This window comes from Phascolarctos cinereus, unplaced genomic scaffold, assembly GCF_003287225.1.
Source record: "Phascolarctos cinereus isolate Bilbo 61053 unplaced genomic scaffold, phaCin_HiC Scaffold_4;HRSCAF=312, whole genome shotgun sequence".
In the NCBI taxonomy this organism is placed as follows: Eukaryota; Metazoa; Chordata; class Mammalia; order Diprotodontia; family Phascolarctidae; genus Phascolarctos; species Phascolarctos cinereus.
In genome coordinates, this window is record NW_027555847.1 from 104,965,765 (window position 1) to 104,987,910 (window position 22,146).

At 36.4% G+C, this 22,146-nt stretch overlaps 1 protein-coding gene across 1 annotated transcript in view; it reads right to left on the bottom strand.

Moving 5' to 3' along the window:
* Positions 1 to 22,146, bottom strand: part of ADAMTSL1 (ADAMTS like 1) — a 409,980-nt gene that overhangs the window by 196,361 nt on the left and 191,473 nt on the right. Inside the window, 4 exon segments of the mRNA XM_078152482.1 lie at positions 3,736 to 3,883; positions 6,176 to 6,380; positions 11,425 to 11,475; positions 21,789 to 21,927. Coding sequence (XP_078008608.1) covers positions 3,736 to 3,883; positions 6,176 to 6,380; positions 11,425 to 11,475; positions 21,789 to 21,927 — 543 coding nt within the window.

Below are 22,146 nucleotides of genomic sequence, written 5' to 3' on the forward strand. Positions count from 1 at the left end.
TTAAAAGAAGAGTTTTCAATAAGTAGAACTTTTATCTTGTGTCTGGTAAATGAGTTTTAAAAAATATACATACATATATATAAATAAATGTAATGTCATATGCAGAGTATATCTATATGACCTAGTTATCACATTCTGGGAAAATGAGTTAGCATATACATGGAAGGGTCCTATGACTTCTGACTGCCAGATCCACATGGAAGAGAAAGACTCCAAAAGTAATGTTGCCAACCTTGTGACAGATTCATCAACATAAAGTCCTTTCAGGACAAAGCAGTTTGCAAGAGCAGTATAATGGATTGACCTATCAAAACTAGAAAGAGGTGAGAGGTAGGGGGGAAGAGTCCCATTCCTTCCAGATCTTATATTCTGTGTTTAACTTCAGCGTAGAAAAGAGGATGGTGCCTTGCTCTGGTCTACTGGCTGTAGCTGTTGCCTTCTCACTCTTGCAGCTGAAATCTCTGTCCCTCTTTGTTCTAGTAACAATAATACGCTCATTTCTAAACATGATAAAAAACTAATTGAGATTGTTTCTCCTGTAACTGTTCCCCCCTTTTTTATTCTGCTTTACGTATGGAAATGTTTGACTGTGTTTTTATTAAGTTTAGAATTTAATTTTTTTAAAAATTGAGATACCAGTGAGATTTTTATGAACTTAAAGTATTTGCAATTTCTAGTAAAAAAAATGCTTTATTTACAGTTCTTGATTGAGATCTTGACATTTTGATTATATAGATGTTCAAAATTGTCTTAATATATGAAAATATATTTGATATTTTTAAAATTGCACATCAATATGGACAGATTTATATTTTGACAGTGAGACATATTTAAGCTTATTAAAAATGTGTCCTGTGCTCCAGAAACTGGGTGCAATTTTCCCCTTTGTTTTTGATGATTGCTGCTTTATGATACAATTTGAGATCTGGAATTGCTAGGCCACCTTCCCCTGCATTTCTTTTCATTAGTTCCCTTGATATTCTGGACCTTTTGTTCTTCCAAATGAATCTTGTTATTATTTTTTCTAACTCTATAAAATAATTTTTTGGTAGTTTGATTGGCATGGCACTGAATAAGTAAATTAGCTTAGGTAGAATTGTCATTTTTATTATATTAGCTTGGCCTACCCATGAGCAACTGATGTTTTTCCAGTTATTTAGATCTGACTTCATTTGTGTGAAAAGTGTTTTGTAATTGTGTTCATAGAGTTCCTGGGTTTGTTTCAGGAAGTAGACTCCAAAATATTTTGTAATGTCTACGATGAGTTTAAATGGAATTTTTCTTTCTATCTCTTGCTGTTGGTCTTTGTTGGTAATATATAGAATTGCTGATGATTATGTGGATTTATTTTATAGCCTGCAACTTGGCTAAAGTTGTTTATTATTTCGAGTAGTTTTTTACTTGATTCTTTTAGGATTCTCTAAGTATATCATCATTTCATCTGCAAGGAGTGATAGCGTTGTTTCTTCTTTGCCTATTCTAATACCTTTAATTTCTTTTTCTTCTCTTATTACTAAAGCTAATGTTTCCAGTACAATATTGAATTGTTTCACCCCTGATCTTATTGGAAATGCTTCTAGCTTGTCCCCATTACGTATTATGCTTGCTGAAGGTTTTAGATAGATGCTATTCATTATTTTAAGGAAGAATCCATTTATACCTATGTGTTCTAGTGTTTCTTTTTTAATAGGAATGGGTGTTGTATTTTGTCAAAAGCTTTTTCTGCATCTATTGAGATGATCATGCAGTTTCTGTTAGTTTTGGTGTTGATATGATCAATTATGCTGATAGTTTTCCTAATATTGAACCAGCTCTGCATTCCTGGTATAAATTCTACCTGGTCGTAGTGTATTATTCTTATATAGTTGCTGCAATCTATTTGCTAATATTTTGCTTAAAATTTTTGCATCTATATTCATTAGAGAAATTGGTCTATAATTTTCTTTCTCTGTTTTGACTCTTCCTGGTTTAGGTATCAGCACCATATTTGTATCATAAAAAGAATTTGGTAAGACTCCTTCTTTACCTATTTTCCCAAATAGTCTATATAGTATTGGAATTAACTGTTCTTTAAATGTTTGATAGAATTCACATGTAAATCCATCTGGCCTTGGAGATTTTTTCCTAGGGAGTTCATCAATGGCTTGTTCAATTTCTTTTTCTGACATGGGGTTATTTAAGTATTTTACTTCCTCTTCTGTTAATCTGGGCAATTTATATTTTTGTAAATATGTATCCATTTCACTTAGATTGTCAAATTTGTTGGCATATAGTTGGGCAAAATAATTCCCAACTATTGTTTTAATTTCCTCTTCCTTGGTGGTAGCTTCACCTTTTTAATTCTTGATACTAGTAATTTGGTTTTCTTCTTTCTTTTTTTTAATTAAATTAACCAAAGGTTTATCTATTTTATTGGTTTTTTCATAAAACCAGCTCTTGGTTTTATTTATTAGTTCAATAGTTTTCTTGATTTCAATTTTATTAATTTTCCTTTGGTTTTCAATATTTCTAATTTGATGTTTAATTGAGGATTTTTAATTTTTAGTTGTATTCCCAATTCATTGATCTCCACTTTTTCTATTTTATTTATGTAAACATTTAGAGATATAAAACTTCTCCTAAGAACTGTTTTGCTGCATCCCATAAGTTTTGGTATGTTGTCTCATTATTGTCATTCTCTTGAATGAAATTATTGATTGTTTCTATGATTTGTTGTTTGACTCTATCATTTTTTAGGATTAGATTATTTAGTCCTAGTCTGTCTTTCCATGGCCCTTTATTACATATAATTTTTATTGCATCTTGATCTGAAAAGGATGCATTTAATATTTCTGCCTTTCTGCATTGGATTGTGAGGTTTTTAATGCCCTAGTACATGGTCAATTTTTGTGTATGTACCACCGAGAAAATAGTATATTCCTTTCTATCCCTATTCAGTTTTCTCCAGAGGTCTATCATACCTAACTTTTCTAATGTTCTATTCACCTCCTTAACTTCTTTCTTGTTTGTTTTGTGGTTAGATTTATCTAGTTCAGAGAGGGGGAGGTTGAGGTCCCCCACTAGTATAGTTTTGCTATCTATTTCTTCCTCTAACTCCCTGAACTTCTCTAAGAATTTGGATGCTATACCATTTGGTGCACATATGTTTAGTAACGATATTACTTTATTTGTCTATAGTGCCTTTTAGCAGGAAGTAGTTTCCTTCCTTATCTCTTTTGTTAAGATCTATTTTTGCTTTTGTTTTGTCTGAGATCAGGATTGCTACCCGTGCTTTTTTTACTTCCGCTGAAGCATAATATATTCTACTCCAGCCTTTTACCCTTACTCTGTATGTGCCACTCTTTTTCAGATGTGTTTTTCTCTTTGTTTTTAACAGCAAAGAAGGGTTGCCAAATGAATTCTTCCACAGTGTTTGAGCTATTTTTAAATGGATTGTAAGTAGATAAGTCCTATGAAACTTTTCAACAATGGCATTCAAAAAGCTTAATGATTGGTTAGGCTCTATCTCTGTCTTTATTTATAGTTTAATTAAAGAAGGTCAGTTTAATGGATTCCACACTTGCTTGGGATACATGTATGTACATATACCCAATGCAGCTTTAAAACACAAAACACAGTTACTAGGGGACAAGAACCCTTTAAAATAAGATACTTTAAAAAATTCCAAGGAGATCAAAGCAGGTCTAGAACAAGGAAGCAATTAACAGCTTCATAATGGGCCACCTGTCATCTTACCTTTGGGTTTATAGCAGGGAGTGGGTATAATGCATTCTTCTTTTATGTGGGGCTTTGTTTTGGGGCTGCAACCACCTGTATGCATTCCTCGATGATCAATACAGAGTACTACCCGGTATCTGAGCCCTTGTCCACACGTCACAGTACACTAGAAAGAGAGAGAGAGAAGGAGAGAAAGAGAGAGGAGGAGAGAGAAAGAGGAGGAGGAGGAAGGGAGAAAAATGTGGAGGGAGAAGGAGAGAGGGAGAGAGAGCAAAGCCTTATTTAAATAGAGTAGAATATTTTTTCCCACTAAATACTGCAAATACAGGCTATTGTTTGTTATCCTTCCCCTGCCCCCAAGATTATCAGTTGTCTTATATCTTAACTCTTTTACTGGATTGTAAGCCCATAGGAGCAGGTTTACATGTTGTCCACCTCTCTATCCCATGTAGTGCCTAGCATGGGATCTCAAACATAATAGGTGCTTAATAAATATTTGTTAAGTAGAATTTTATTGTATGATACCAGTTGTAAAATTGTTGTTTGTTTTGTTAGAGAAAGTGCTGACACCTTTATCACCCCCAGTCTCTGAGTCTCCACCACCAGAAGCCCAGAAGCCAATCTGATAAAGATATGGATAAATATTAATAAAATCCAATTTCAAAGGGGGAAATGTTGGATGAGCAATTCATATAAGGGCCAGAAGTATAAATTTGAACTATCTAGCCTGAAATTCTGTTTGTCCTATTTCCTGTTTTATTGCTGTTACGGGGTCATAGATCTGGACCTCCAAGGTCATCTAGTTCAACCCTTGCATTTTACAGAAGAGGAAAATAACGCTCAGGTAGGCTAAGTGACTTGTCTAACGTCATATAGATGATAAGCAATGGAGTCATGATGTGAACCTATTTCCTTCAACTTCAGAATCAGTGCTGTTTCCACTGGGCTAGTCTCAGATTGCCAGTAACAAACTAATTATTTCCTTTTGAATTTCTCTTGCCCACATGTTAATACTTCAGTTTAATTTGGCCAACCAGGTATGACCCTGACTTTTCCATAAAAAATAGCTGGTTTACCCTACAAAAACTTATATTCTCTCAGTCAACATTCATTAAGTATCTACTTAAGAGCAAAGTATCATATTTGGCATAATGAAATTACAACAAAAATTGTAGAGTATCTGCCCAGTTTTTAATTGTATTCCTGAGTTTTTCTTTTCAGTTATTTTGCAGTTAACACTTGGAGTGCTTTCCCTCCTTACTTCCACTGGCTTCCTTCAAGATTGTTCAAGCACCATCTTCAGCAGGAGACCTTTCCTAGCCTCCCCAGCTACAAATGCTCTCACCTGTAAGATTACCTCCTGCATGTTTGGTAAATTATCTGTTTATGGACATACTGTCTCCCCCATTAAAATGTGGGCTTCTTGTGGGCAGGGATTTTTTTTTATTTCTTCTTTGTAATCTCAGTGCTCAGCACAGCGCCTAGTACATACTAAATGCTTAATAAATGTTTGTTGATTGGTGTCTAAATCACAGAAAATACTGGTTGTTAGGTTAGTTTCTGCCTTTTCCCATGACTGATTTATGTTACAACACAGTTTTAGTGATGGTGGCAAAAGAAAAAGCTGATGAAGAAATCTTTCAGTCAAGAGCCCAGGAGTCAGCATAGGCACTGCCTGTACCTCTGAGGCTGGACTCATATGTATGGGAGCAGATCCAAAGTGAATGAAAGAGCAAACCAACAAATGATATCTCTTATCTCCAATCACAAATCTACATTACATGGTTCTATGATAAGAAGAAACAGAAGTGCATCACGGCTCATCCACTTGATCTCTGGGTTTATAGATCATATGTTTTCATGGAGCCAGAATCTAAATGTTACCCATTGAACTTACACTGCATATAACCTGAGTGTCATGGAGTTCAGCAAGATGTCATGGAGAGAATGCTAGCTACGTCATCAGTAGGGCTTAGGTTCTAATCCTGACTAGCTATATGGCCTTGATCAAGTCACTTAACTCTTGTTGGTCCATTTCCTTTTCTGCAAAATGAAGGGGTCAGGCTTGATTACCTCCAAGGTCCTGGTGAGTTCCAAGATCTTATATTTTCCTGACAGCTAGTTCAATGGCCATTGGCATTACTTGGAGGCACATTGAACTGTTTCTTGAGCACATGAAGTGGCTTTGGAGCAGAAGTAGGAAAACATAAAGTAGGAAAATGATTCAGCTTTATTCTCAATCTACAAGCATACTAAGTTGGAGAATGGTGACTTTCTCCTATTCTCCAGTTCCTCCCAATCCCCATCCCCTGTCAGGGCAGTAGGCTTGTAGAACACTAGGTAAACTCAACCAAAGAGGACAGTGATGGACAAAGTAGATTGCCAGGTAGGGTGGTGATGAAAAGACTGAAGAATGGACTTACTCTCCTAACCACACAAAGAAAGAAGGCACAGTTACCGGAGACCACTCTTGTGCCAGCCACTTAGGACAGTCAAAAATGTTGCAGGGCTGAACAATAGGCATCTTAGGAGTGTACATGCATTTCCATTCTTCCACTGAACTGACATGCCCCTGGATGTCTTCTTCTACACAGGAAACTGTCCGGCTCTGGATGCCACCTCCACAGGAGGAGGAGCAGGCTGTCCATGGTGTACTTTCCCATCTATATAGGAAGAAGGCAATAGTTGTTAAGGGGATACAGTCTTCCATTCATCTTTTTAGAACTCCCTCCCTTCCACAACCTAATGTTCCTTTGATTAGTAAAGTTCCAAGAGATTTGGGCTACAACAGTAAAAAACCTATCTGTTACATTAAATGTGATGAGTAAATTCAACTAGCAAAAGTTGTTTTTTTTCACCCCTCCTGCTCTGCACACAAAGGAACTGACTTGAAAAGAAAAAAAAGAGATCTCCGGCTCTTTCACATCATCTTTACAGACTGGTATGAAACAAGGCAAGAGGCAGGCTTCTGGATCCTTATTGCATCTCAGTTCATGAGCAAAGTACACAAAGTATGCCAGGAAGGGGGAGGCTAAAGCCAGTGACTCAGGTTAATATTCATTAAGAATTTGCAAACTAGCACTGCATTGACCCCAACGCAGATACCCCCATCTTATTTTTATAAAACTTGAGTTTGGCTTATAGCCAATTATATTTTTCTTTTAGTATTTATTTCTTTTCAAAGAGATTTTAGGGCCATGGTCTAAATTTGGACCAATATGGTAGACTGTACCTGGGTTGATATTTTTATCCTAACCCAGTGCTTTGTTTATTTACGTTATGATTGCTTTTTTTTTCATTAGCGGCTCTTAGACGATCAAAAGGGCAAAATGGAATATCTCCTTATCCTATCCATGTAACTAATCTTGGGAATAAAAGAATAGTCACAAGCATACAGTTTAGCTCTTTGCCAAGCTTGCTACTGTTCTGATGTTCCAATAGCCCTAATGACTACAGAAGCTATTAGCTATGCAAATGTATCACTAGATTAAGAGCAAACATAGAAACACATTCATCATGTTAATTTCTTAGTTACTGACAAATGTTAACTGATTCTTGACTTTTGTCCTGATATGCAACTAGGTTTGATTTCTGATTGGACAAATTGGCTTGTATGGTTTTGGGGCCCCTATAATTTTCGACACAGAGATCTGAACATTAGCCTAAATGAAATAGAAAGTAACATTGTCCAATATTACTTTAAAGAGAATTCGATTTACTTCTGCGCTGGAGAATTCTGTGAGGGAGAGGGAACGCTTTGCTTAAATTTTCCAAAAGTAATTCTTTTCTCCTTTAACAGACTAGCTTCAGAATTGCTGAAGGAAGGAGCCACGAAGTCAGATGATTACATACTTATTTGTTTGTGTGTAGTGCTCTGGTGGTTGAGAGGCTGGCAAAGAACTTAAGTTTCTATTATGTTTATGAGGGAATGACATTTGGCTGGAGGAAAAAAATGAAATGTCAAGAAGTTAATGTACTTGACTTATAAAAGTCAAGGATACTATACAAATAGAAATATAGCTTGGAAGCATTTATTCCAATGTTTCATAGAATCTTGTTTATAGATAGTATGTCATATTCAAGATAACAAGCTCAATTCTCTTTTTGCACAAAAGGGAAGAATGTATATTTCCCCAGTTACAGAGAAGACAGGCCCTCCTCCACTCTCTCTGCACTGCTCAACTCTAGGCAACAATCACTATCCCTACTGCCAGCAGCTGGTACGTGCTGCCAAATACAATATTTTCCTATGCACACTTCCCCAGGAGGTACATAAGAAAGTATCATAATGAGGAGAGCAGGGCTGCAGTTTAGCTCCTAGGAGAATTGCTTGCTGGTCCCTTCCAGAGAAGCAAAGTACCTCTGTGGAGAGTTGCTCTATATCAGGGGAGACCAATTCAGATATCATTCTTCCTTGGAATGATATAGCTACAGAAGGCATTTCTCTGTTGGTTAACAAAAAAATTGGTCTCAGATATATAGTCTAGAGAAGTGTGTTGAATACATACATGCATGTTTATACTCATACTGGACTCAACACTACAAAGACATAGGAATCAGCTTTGAATATATTGGATGTCCCAAATATCTTAGTGTAGTTCTAAGCTTTAGTAAGCTTACACCTGATATATTCAATTTTGGGAGATCATTAGTTTGCTACAGAGGGAAGTAACTGCTTAAATAAAAGCTTAATCCTCCTCAAACGTACTTCTAAGAAGTCAGAAAGATACTGTGCTCCTTTCTCAACTTCAGAGCATGGTGTAGTTCTCTGGCTCATTACAAGTCAGATGGCAGAAAGAAACTTCTGAAGTTGGTTTTATATCAATACTCCCAGTAATGCATAGCATGATTACAACATAAGAAACTTTTGTTTCTGTCTGTAAAATGGATATATGTGAGTTTCCTGTTAAGAGTAATAGACTTATGGTCAATTCTGCAGTAATATGTGGGTAGCTGTCTTTCAGAAGGACAGCCTAACAACTATACAACAGAGGTTGTGAGTATATACCCAGGGCTACATAAAACATTAATAGAAAAAAGGGGCGGGATTGAAGCATTAATAAGTATTTTGTAAAACACTGTCCTAAAAGATGACTGGCATAGGAATTTATAATGTGCTACGTATTTGAATTTTATTTCTTAAGGGGAGTGGGGTATAGTGGATAGAGAACTGGCCTTGAAGCCAGGAAGACCTGAATTCAAGTTGTGCCTTTGACGTGTACTGGCTGTGTGATCCTGGTCAAATCACATAACCCCAAAGGATTCTAGGCAGAATTCTAAGATGATCAATTTCAGAGGAAGTGCTGGACTGTATAAAATAAACCAATAAACTCACTGGCCTAGTCTCTATCACTATCTTAGAGCCATAAACAATATTTTCTATAAGAACTCAAAATTCTCAACTGGAATGCAGAAATATTTTATATGATTAATTGCAAATTTATACCCAGCGCTGTGATGTGTTCTTAGACCTTACATATGTGTCTGTGTGTATGTTTGGGTGAATGTGTGCATATCTCTATGCATGTGATAGCCAGTTACTGAAGTGAGACTAATGTTCAGAGTAAGGGAAGAGCAATAAGAAAGTGAAGGAATTTTACTATTGTACATCCTTCTGATTCATAAGTCATTCATTTGTTTAAGGCCTTTTCCCTTGGCCAAAGGTGTTATCATGTTAAAATTTTCATTACTTTAGCTTTTTCTTGTGAAATTGAAACATATATCTAAAATAAATAATTTTTGTTTACTGAGATAGCATGTCCAAATTGACAACTAGCTTGCTAACTGATACATAAACATAATAAACATATGTTAATTTGCCAATATTTCCCTGTTGTGTTAGAGACAGAATTGTTTGTGTGCCCATAAAACAATAGAACAAATTCCTACATGTTGCAAACAAAACTAATCACTTAATTTTTAAAATATATGTACATTTAGGGGAATCCTCTAACTCTTAATATATTAAATTACACAAAATGGGCATTGATTATTCTAGGGAAAAAAAAACGTAACGCAGAGAGTACACACATTTCTAATAATACCAGGGCAGCCATTACAACAAAAGCACAGGATTTTAGATTTAGAAGTAGACAGGATCTTGTTTGTCTGTCTTTTGTTTTCAAAGGGGACCGATCTTAGAGATTACCTGGTCCAATGCTTTCATTTTATAAGTGAGGAAATAAAGACCTGGGGAAGTTAAATGATTTATGCCAAAGGTCACACAGGTGGCAGAGCTGAGACAATATAAAAGTATTTCCCAAAGCCTGACACATAATTCGGGCTCAGTTTTAAATTTAGATGTAATCTGTAATTTAAAGAGTTAGAGCAATGTGTACCTGGTGTGTTGTTATTATTAGCGATAGGAACTTAGACCAAATGAAATACTAGTGGAGTTCAGAGAATATTTTGGTATCCTACCTCAGTCTTTACTTGCTAGTTTTGGAGAATACACCAGTTTGGTCTCGTTCCGAAGTATTTCAATGGATTTTACCCCCGCCTCCCAACAATAACAGCAACAAAACAAAAACAGAAATAAGCCCACAACATTGGTCGGTTTTATGTAGAACAACAGGGTTCCATTTCATTTGAATTTCAGCAAATTAGAGTGACTTGTTCTGACTGTGCGTTCACAGTTTGGATTTGGTCCAACCCTTTCATTGTATGTAGCATAGATTACACAATGGCTATGTTAATTGCCAAGCCAATCAAATCAGCATTTGTTAGGTATTTTCCAGGTTCAAGATACTGCACTAGGCCCTGGGAATAGGAAAGCAGAGTGAAAGACAGTCCCTTCCCTCAAGGAGTTCAAATTTTACTGGTTGTAGAATGCAACGATACTGGGCAGGGTATTAGTCTCACAAAGGGAAAGGAGACCATTGGGATCAAGCACAAAAATAATTTCTCTGTGGTTACTTCAAGTCAAATTACAAAAGTCCAAATTCCAAAGTCTCACAAATGGTGAGAGTTCTGCCTGCTTCTGGTATGACAGCACATTTACTCAATGGACTATTATGTGGCTCTCCCCTTCCCCACTTTATTATGAATGGATTTATAAAGAGGACAATCATTTTAGAATGCTCCCACTGTACTTTTTCATTATTTTTCCAGCTTGTAAAAATATTATACTTATAAAACGTGAAGTAGCATTTACATGGGATTTTATGCTATTTTAAAAAAGCCTAAATGGCTGTTCTGAATAACAAGGATATGAAAGAAATCGTGCAGTTTGGTTTTCTTTCCTAATTGCTAATTTCTTCTAAAATGAAAATGATTTTAGAAATTCACAGGCATATTAATGCAACATCTGGAATTCCACATTCATGGGTCCACAATGATACTTGTGGTAGTGTCTGTTTGACATTTTGGAGGAGTATTTTAATGATGGGGGTTCTGTTGCAGGGGAAGCAGAAAAGAAGACAAAGAAAAGTCCAGAAAGATTGAATATAAACCCACACAGTGTATCTAATCACTGAATTACTATGTCAGCTTCAATGTAATGCTAACCTATCTTTACATGGTTTTTTAAAATGATAAGGTTAGAGTCTGGGCATTCCAATATTATTCAATGGGAGATCTCAGAAGGGAGTGGGAAATATGGCATTTACCATTTTATTTTTACAGGAAAAACGGAGTTGCTATGCCAAAAAAAAAAAAGTTAGAACATCAGATAACTAATTCTAGTATCACGATTATTGATTTACATACCGAGGAAGGGGATGGTAGAGGTCATAGGGCATGATCTGCTTGTAGCCGTCACTGTTAGGAACAATAATGCCAACCCTCTGAGTAGAAGGTACACACAATAAAATAAACACTAAATGATTACATTATACAACATTTTTTTTTACATAATTGCAAAACAGCATTGATAACATGTTCTAAAAATTCAGTTTAGGACTTTGAAAACAATACTTAGAATGGTTTCATATCTTTATGGCTAGTACGTGTTTAAGAATGGGCAAGATATTGTTTGGAAGAACACTATTTCATGAGAACTAGTTTTCTGATTCGAGAAGAAAATTCCATGGGAAAGGGTTATAACACCCAAACATTCCCCTTTTTGTTAACTGACACAATAAACTTGAATACTTTCTTTAATCCGAATAAATTTTACATTATGTTGGGTCATCATCATCATCATCAACATCATCAGTGCCTTTTCTAGGTGCTCATCAAGAAATCACACCATTATAACCTTTAATTACCCCACAAAATTCTCTGAAGATTTTAAGTTGTAGAAAGGAAGCCAACCTGCATTGATAGAGATTCCTCACCCAAGATTTCCCTAACCTAAGGAAAACATAGGTACGATACATATCTCCCATGTAATATGCCTTTGAATATATACATATATATATACATATATATATACATATATACATTTTTTTCTTTTTCTTTTTCTTGGTAGGACAGTAAAAGTATTGGTCCCTGGTAATTTTATAGCAAATGGTCATTGGAAGGTACTAGATAAAAATGATCAAAACCCAGTTCCCTATTAGACAAAGGTAGAATGACTGGAGTGTGTATAATTATAGCTACTTTTGATATTACTCTAGGGGTTCTGAAGGCTTTGAAGTTGACAGAGGAGCAAGATGAATAACCTGTAAGTCAGTGTAGCATAGATGTGAGGCCACTCTGACTTGCAATTCAAGATTCTGATATTTTCATAAAGGACATCAGGAAAACATTTTTAGAGATCCTGCTTACAAGATTATACTAATCATTACTTTAATACAAATTCAATGAAGTCCTCTAATTTTCTAAGAACGACGCCTTGTTGAAGATCAGTCACTAGACTTGGATTCATTATTCGTTGGTGGTGAGGAGGGGAGATGCAAAAGCCAATATGGAGCTACAGTAATGCAGGTAACCTCTTTTATCACCGTTGACAAATGTCACCTATGCATTACAGGAATGGATGCTTGGGCTCTAGACCTACCTATTTTGCATTCAAAGAGTAATAAGGAAACCCTTGAGAATATTCAAGAGCAAAATGTTCTATTCTCCAGATGGCCCAATCACCAGCCACCATCTAGTAGATCCTGTTTAGGTGGCTAACCCAGAGAAAGAGGGTGATTTAAGTTGGCTTTTATGGGTTAGGGTAAAATACGGCATTGACTGGACAATGGAATGGGTGAAATGGAAAGGAGAAAAGGGCCCAAGTAATTTCTGAAGAAGTCACAAAAGGCAGAATGGTGCAAGTGAGAAATTTCATCTATTTGATTAAAGAAAGACTGTCTATGAAAAATGATTGAATGGTTTATGGAGGGAAAGCACCAGGGAAGGTCGTGAGCCTCTGGGTCTGTCCCTATCTTAAGGCAAAGCTATTGTGGTCAAACCTGGTTTGGTCAGGCCTGGTTCCCCAAGGCTTATTAAATCTACTGTGCGTAAGAATCTTCTGGATTCGGGAAGGATGGGAAGGGATTAAATGTTATGATTCTATTTTCTTTCTGCAACTAAAAATTAGCAAAGGAACTTGCTTACTTCTTTCCTTCCTTCCATTTTAATTTGGAAGCCACTCCATCTTTACTTAGGGGCTACATTTGCTGAGCTCTTTCAGATAAGTGATACAAGCAACTTCCTTTTTTCTCTTCAGTTTTAAAAGAACTTCTGTTTGCTTCCATACCAAAAAAACATTTTCCCATTAGATTTAACATCCCAGCTGTCAACTTACTGGAAGTTAAAAATAAATACAAATTGGCTTTTGAGATTATACTCAAATTTTATCTGGGATTTTAATTTTTATTGACATGTAGTTTTAAGGTCTCAAATGCACACTGAGGCATTTTTGCTTATAAAATATTTATGGTATTTGCTTAACAGATTTTGATATTAGACTAAACTTTTGTAGACCTCTAGTAACAGATTATGTATTGATTAATTTTTCTAATGAAACAACATTGATAGAAGTAGTCTGGAGGGGTAGGAAGGAATTAGAAGAGAGTGTTCAGAACTCAAGATGCTTGGCTTTACTTTGGAAGGATTTGGAATTTCTGTTTTTATTTAAAATAGTAGCTTTAAATTTGGAACCAGCAAAACTGTAGTACTGTTTGTCTTTTCATGGCATGGGTCATGCTGAAGACTCTTAAGATGACTATATGCCACCTGTGAAAACAGAAGATGTCCAAACAATAGCACTCTGTCTAATACTGTTTATGCATACATGTTAGAGTGGACTCCAATCTCCTCTGGGATTAATGCTATGCCCCTTTTATTTCAGGTCACAGTCATTATAGTAGACTACAATTTACTCTAAACTTAATTTATTGTTGTTTATCATTAAGGGTTTCTTTGTGTCTTTGCCCTAAGTCAAGAATATGTTCTTAAGAAGGATGATAAAGATATCACCCTGGACTATTAGGAATTTTTCTCTTACTCTGTTTAAACTAAATTTCTCTGTGTGTGTGTATGTGTGTGTGTGTGTGTGTGTGTGTGTTTGTGTGTGTGTGAACTGATACTGTTATAGGTTATACTCCTAAAATAGGATCTCTTTGAAAGGAATATATGTCTATTTATATACACACATGTGTATATGCATATATACACATACATATACATGCATGTATATGTATATGCATATACACATATACATATACATATATGTATATACATATAGAGAGGAAGAAAATACACACAAACATACATATATGTATGTAGTATATATGTATATACAGTGAAAAGTAACTGGCTATGGGAGATAGTCATGTTTTTACATACCATATTTGACTAAAACAAACAAACAAAAGAAGAAAACAGAAAAAAAAAGCACGGTCTACCTAAGGAACAATATATTGTGTGGTAGGGAGTAATATGAAAAGACAGAGGAGTGAGAAGATAGATGACAGTATATGGAATGGGAGAAAGAAAAAGGAACAGTGACAGGTAAGGAAAAAAATTAAATTCCTTCCTCTGTCTTAACTGCTCTTTTCTCAAGCCATCATCATCCATATGAAAAGAAAGGAGTTGAGAGAGAAAGGCAGCATAAGGTGCTGTTCTGGGATGTGAGGTAGATATGTAGCTCCTCACAAAAGTAGTGGAACACAATCCCATTTCATCTTCTCTAAAGTCAAGCATTAAGAGGGAGAAATGGAAACTGAGAAATCAAGGAGCACATATGGTTGGGGTGAGAGAAACTCCTCGGAGGTCTTTAGGAAGTTCAGCATTCCCAGAGGGTCTTTGGTGCTGCAAACACTGACTGTGAACCACTTCAGAGCAATACTCTAGCTTTGGGAAACCATTTTGGACACAGCTCATTCTGGTGTGATATCTACATTTTTTTATCGAACACGTACACTAATCCTGGCATAACAAAATCCATGGGTGTTTGAAGTTGTTGTTGTGGTGGTGAGCTGTTACTATATGACCTACATTTCTAGAAGTCAGAACTGCAGGAATGAGACAAAGAAAACAGCAGCTGACCCAAATGAATGAATTATGTTATAGACTGTGAATACAGAGAAGGAAAGAGGGAGAGAAGACCCTCAAACAAATTACAATTCTTCTTCCCAACCCTTCCTCCTTTCCTTGGTTCTTTGCCTTTGTAGTATTTGTTGTGGGGTGAGAGTGGTGGCATGTTTTTTCAAGGAAATGGGTTGGAATAGAAGAAGGGAGAAGACTAAAGCGGCTGAAAGACTGGTTGCTTGCTCTCCCCATATACCTCTTGCTTTCCTTCACAGGCTCCTCTTTGAAATGGATTGGTCGATGCTCTTTTTTCCCCTTCCTGTTACTGCTGGGTAGCTTTATAACTCTACAATTTAAGCAGTGTCCTGGGCAACTCAACTTCCACTGAAAGGTGTTAAAGAGGGTAAGGAAATAAGATAACCAAAATTGGTATTCAATACATCTTATACTTCATCTCCATTCAACCAATAGTACTAGAGAATGGAATTAAATGTTGCAAAAGCCCAAGCACCATGATACTGTGCTGAGATCTCTCTGGGGAAGCAAATAATAAACTAGCAAAGGATAAGTACTCTGCAAATAAATCACAGGCAGGTATAGGAAGACCCCTCACCCCAGCACCCCCACCTATATACTAGCTAGTCAAAAGCTTCAGGGTAAAATTAATGTCCTAAGAACAAAGTCACAAATGGACAACTAGCAGTATACTGTTACAGGAGGGTTTCAGGACATTATGGCTAAGTGTGGATATGAGGTTTTTAATAAAGTGATCACAAAACAAAGTTGTTTGGGGCAACGTTATATGGGTTGGACCTGGTTGACACTTTTTTTTCTTTATTAAGAATGATCATTCAGTAATGTTTATTGTTCTAGATTTGATTGTAACCAGATCAAGAAAAATATGCTTCTATGGGCAACTAGACAAACCTTGGACATATTTGTTCTAGTGACCAATTTTATTATCTTTGAGAGGCAGTGTGGTAGAGTAGAAAGAGGGATGGATTTTTAGTCTGAAGACATAGGGATGAATCCCAGCTCTTTTACTTATAACTTTTGTGACCTTAGGCAATAGTTTTGTTTAATAGTTTTCTCATCTGCAAAATGGAGGAGGGTTAAGACTCCATGGCTTCTGAGGTCCCTTCTAGTTCCATATCCATTGCTTGAGTATTTGATCTGCAAAATAGCATACTTCTATTTTTCTTGGGTTGAAAGCTCCTCCTCATCATAAACTCTATAGCCACAATTCTCTTGGGTAAGTGGGATTAACATCCATGCACTAAAAATGCTTTTATTTTCCAGATGGCTTTGTTTCTCCCTGTGTCAATTTTAATGGCTTGGTCACTGCTTTGGCTGAAGAAAATAGGAATCTGTGTAAGAAATGTTGAGGTTGAACCTTCATGTGTCCAATGAAGCAAACCAGGAATTAAGTTCTGGGGTAAATTGGTATGATTCTAAACTGCTGGAATTGGTGATTAACATCAATCAGTGCTTACAACTTACTTCCCTTGTGCCTAAACTCTGTATTCATCTTTGTGACTTAGACTCCTTATTATTCCTTCGAGGCTCAGCCTAGGTGCTACCTCCTTTATGAAGTACTCCCAATCCTCCTAGCTGCTAATTTTTTCTTCCTCAAACTTGCCTGGGGTCACATAGCTAGTGAGAAGGATTCTGAGGAAGGATTCAAGTTCAGGTCTTCTTGGCTCCAAGTCCCACATATTCATTCACTGGGTCACCTTCTGGCTTTGAGAGGATATGTATCTTGGTTTCTTGCCAATAGGCTAGTGACAATTTGTGTTTATATGTACCTTGTACAAACAAATGAGATGTGCCAGAATTCCGGTGTAGTTAAAAAAAAATTATATGAGAACTGCATACATGGTTGCTTCCTATCCATTCTTAATCAGATATAGTCTCTTTAACTACTAACTGGCAAAGATGATCTCAGGGGAAGGGAGGTGATGATTTCTGAATTCAGTGTCAATTAGGAATGAATCAAAAAAAGGTATTTAAATATTTCTTGACTTCTGTTCATTTTGGGTATAATCTACTCATTATATCAAGTCACTGACCTCCTTTAGGCATGAGAGTTAGAGGAGTTCATTACACAAATTATTATTTTTTACTTTTTACTATTGATAAGTAAATACTGATGGATTCTGTAGCTTAACAAATAGAGCCTGGAGTGGGAGTATCTATTGGTTGTGGACTTGAGATACTAGGATCCTTACAATATAGTCAACTGATTTGTTTATTTTTCAGTCTCACAGGTACGACTCACTGGAACACAGTTTACAAGGCTTCTTTGTCTTTTGCTGTCCAAAGGACTAATACAGGTAACTGCAATGACAAATTGCTGAAGCTTAAAGACCAGAGATCTTCTAATCCAATCCTCTCAATTTACAGTTGAGGAAATGGAGGCCCAGAGAAATGAAATGACCTGTCCAAGGCATGCAATTAATGGCAGATATGAGATCAGAACCTGACTCCTGGTCCAGTGATATTTCCAGGGTTCTATGACACAGTACTTATTATAAGAAAATGTTTTTTAAAAATATCACTCTTGGAGTCCACTTTGTTGTTACCCATGTCTCTATTGCGTGCCTTGCTAGGAATAATTAATATAATTTAGAAGATAACTAAATGAGGCAGGTCAACACAAAAAGGGCAGTGAGGCCATTTGGAATCACAGTGTACAGCCATCTAGGGCATGCAAGTTTGGGTATCAGTCTATGACTGCTTCTCTTTAAATTCCTAGAGGAAAGGGGAAATCTGGATACAGTTTTCTGCTAGAAACAGATTTGTTTGCTAGTGATGGTGAGGATGATAGTGTGATGAGTGAGAGCTTTTTTCACTTGTCCAACAATTACCAATTTAATCCCCCCTTCCTTGACTTGGATTCAGAATGAGGATCCCATGCCAAAGAAAGGAAAAAGGGTGACTGCTCTGTTATTCTCACAGCCTGTCTCATAAACCTTGAAAAATTGCTGTCTAGTGCAGTTGTCCTAAAAAAGTATTTGAGACTAAGATCAGTGCAGAAGGTGATGTTCGTAATTCCTAGAGGACCAATCTTGTCCCACTATTTCCTATGCAGCATCTCAAATGTAATTTAAGCAAGTCACCAATTAGTTAAACTAAAAGCATGGCTGTAGTTTGGGCAAAATACATGCTTGGGTGAAGTTCTAGTTGCTTTCAGGAATCATCAGAAAACAGGTTTGATACTTCACCCAGAAGAACATCTGACCGGGAGAGGTGTTACTGATCATTGTGAAGCCCCACAGGAGCTTGGCACTAAACTTCCATCTCAGTGCTAATCACTTCATCAGGTGATGATGGTATTCCCTGGTCACAGTTTAGACGGTAGATTGTGTAGTCTGACAAACAACATATAAGATGGGTCCATGTTTGGTATGTTACTACTGTTATAGAGCAAAAATTCAGTCCAGAAAAAAAGACCACTTTGGATCTGACTAGGATGCCAGCAACTTCTCTAGTCAAAAGGGCTGCTGGTAGGCCTACACTATAATCACGGATGTCACTGGTGGACATAAGGCAGGGGAGAAAGAAAAAAAAATGTAGATATGCCAAAAAACATACTAAGAAAAAAAAATCAAAGGAGCAGGGGAGGGAAACAAAGGAAAAAGGGACATATGGTGAAAAGACCGACAATGTCACTAGCAGGAGCTCCAGGAGAAACTGTAGGTTCATAGGAGCTAGAGCTAGGATCAACTTTAGTGGTCATCTGGTCTGATTTCCTCATTTTACAGAAAAGGAAACTGAGGCTGCAAGAGGCTATTTGCAGAAGATCATACAGACAGTAAAGTCAACAGAACAAAATTAGAACTGACTCCAAGTCTAAGATTCTTTCCATTATACCATTCTGCCTTCTTTATGCCTCAGTTAGATCTTCCATATGGAGGCTCGGCAGAAGTTATTCATCTGTTCATGGTGCTAAGGATATCATGAGGGCCCTAAAAGTAAAGAATTTGCAATATCTGTAGTCACAGAATTTTGAGCTGAAAAGGGACCAATTTTCTCCTTTTATTGATAAGAAAACTGAGGCCTTGATCACAAAGGTAGTAAGCTGCAAAGGTAGGGCTTGAACTAAGAACATTAAGTATGTTTTTCAACAAAAGTACCTCTTTTCCTTGCTATCTTGGTGATCTCTCAAGCAATACACGGAAACTTAAAAAATTCAGAAATATATGATTTTTATTAGAACTGACATTCTCAACATTTTACTTTTGTGAATCTTTTGACTGGCCACCTAGACACATCTTTTTTGTGCTCATTTCCTTGGATTGCTTTATTAGCTAGAAGGCAACCTAGGAAGGGTTTGTGTCTGTAATAATACGTGACAGGAAGGGGTATGGATTGTTACTGAGATCACTCGGTAGAGTCTGTCCCAGATAATGATCTTAACCTTTACTATAGAATAGGGTTTGATGAATTTCATAGCATTACCTGAAGGCAATGCTTGATCTCAGAACAGTATGGCTCCCTTCTCAATTATTTTCTCCCTCTAGTACAGCTCTTAATTTTTACAGCTTTGCCTAATTATTTCTTGAATTAAAAAAAAAATCCTGCTTCCTGACATCTGTCTCTAAGTTGTTTTCCCTCCCCTACTTTTTTTTTTTACCACCACCTGTCCTAACATTTATACATGTGTGGTGGCAGATTTTAAAAAATAACATGGAAAATAGAAAGGGCATAAATTTCACATGTAAGCTTCTTTCAATGCAGAATTGCTTTGCTTTTGGATAATAAGGAATAGGCCAAAAATTCTACTCCAACAGAGAAGAGCATATAAGAATCAATGGCCAGAAAAAATGAATGTTATTTTTTTCTGATGGTATTTATTTTCTTAAAGTGTAATTATCATAAAATGCTTTAATGTTGAAACTATCCCTCTGTGACCATTTGGCCTTTGCTATTTCTTCTTAGTTGGGAGAAATGGATCTCCCAGAAAAGCATGTCAAATTCTTTGGGAGTTTGAACTATTTCAGGGTTCCAGGGCTAACTGTGTAATGCTTGTCTCCTCTTAGACTGACCTATCTATCTGAACCAAAAGCTGCTATACGCCTCATCATTAGTCTTTTTGTTGCAGCTGTGAATGCGGATGTGAGTTTAAGGGGAAGTACTTTTGCAATGGGGTTGTATACGGACAATAAAGATTCTTCTTACTCAAATATCTTGGATAATAAAATTTCTAAATGTCAAGATTTCCCAAATAAAACAGCTAGAACATAATTTTCACACTCTATCCATTTTTTCACACCATATTCATTTCTTCAAGTGAACCCTTTTCTTTAAATTTTCTGATGTAATATATGAAAATAAACTTCCAACCACCTTCACTCTTGTGGTTGTCAAATATCGGTCCTTTGGAGTTTTAGTTAATGAAAATATTTTCTTCTGAGTTCATTATGATGTTTTACTTAGGTGGCATGATTAATGACAGAAACTGAGGCATTAGATCATATGTAGAATTTACTATTTCAAATGGTGGAGGAAACCTAAGAACTAAGTTATGTTAGGTCCAAAAGAACATTTCTAAAGATAGAACCATTTTGTATTTACATCAGTCCTGTAACTTTTTTTTTAATAGTTCAAAGCATCATTTTTTATATGTTAAGTGATTGGTAGCTTATGTTTTTTAAAAAAAATAGCACAGGAGCCTTCCTTATACCCCTGATATTTGAGAAGTCCATTTATTCAACTCTACTATATGAGTTCATGACTCGGGATTGTAGGGTTGAGAAGGTTGTTGGTTTTTAACATTCTTTTTCAGAAGCTGAGAATGATTAACTTAAATTCTGGCAAAGAAACAACAGGAAGGGGTTCAATTTCAATTGCAAAGGCCACTTTCAAGGAAATTATTCTCTCTACCCTTAGGAAGATGACCACTCATTCCTAGTGGTATTTCATTCACCAGGCTTGTTCTGTATCTTCCAAACAAGTTGGAAGGAGGTAGCAAAATTATGGTTAGAAAAGGGAAACCATGAATGCAGATGTCATTCCTTGAATCCACTAAATTAAAAACTTGGCTATTTTTCAGTCATTGTCTAAGCCTGAATCTGATCAAATGTAGCAAAACCTTAACTTCTGTGAGGCTGTTTCCTTATCTGTAAAATGAGGGATTGGACTTAGATGTCCTTTGAGGTCCTTTCTAACTCGAAATCTTTGATCCTTTGGCTATTCTAAGAATTGTTTTGAGTCTATCTCTTGGTTAGATCTGTCAGGGAAGTATATTTATATGTGGGGTGTGTGCTTGGCCAAGGGCCAGAAACTAGGTCTCTTCTCATCACGCTGACCAAGACGAGAAAAAGCTATGATCTGGATATTTCTGAGAACACTGTACCAGGAATAGTCTAAGAGTCATTCATTATCAAGTGTCATATGAGGCAGATGAATAAGGAAACCAAAGTAAAATATATAATGTCAACAAAAATCTACTGAGATCCCTTTCCCTGTGGATTATCGGATTGCACTGAGCACCAGTCTGGAAATGACCCTCTGATACTTCTGCTACAAGATTCAGTGCAGACATTCCATGTGCAGGTTTAGTGCACATGAAAATATTTTGAATTATGGGCTGTCTTTTTTCTTTTAAGATAATTATTACAACTGGATTTCCACTTATTTTAAACCACTTATCAGAGTGGACTGACCTGGCAGGACAGGGGTCCAAGTTACATTCTTGAAGCTTTGGTTTGGGTTTGACATTCTCTGGGTAATAGTGGCAGTACTGATCTGCTACAACCCGGCTGCTCCGCAGATCATAACACTCAGCCGAGGTCAGCTGGTAACCTGCAACATTCAAACCATCCAGACAAGTTCAAGTAATGTAGCAGACACATCAAGACAAATTATTCTTCCATTTGAGTTACCTGGGCATTAGGTATTTTGAGAGGCATGTTTGTTCTTTACTGCACCAACCATTTATTATGCTGCTTTAATAATTCTACATTAATAAATGACCAGTTTATTAAACACAATTCCATGAGACTCACATTTAACCATTTATTC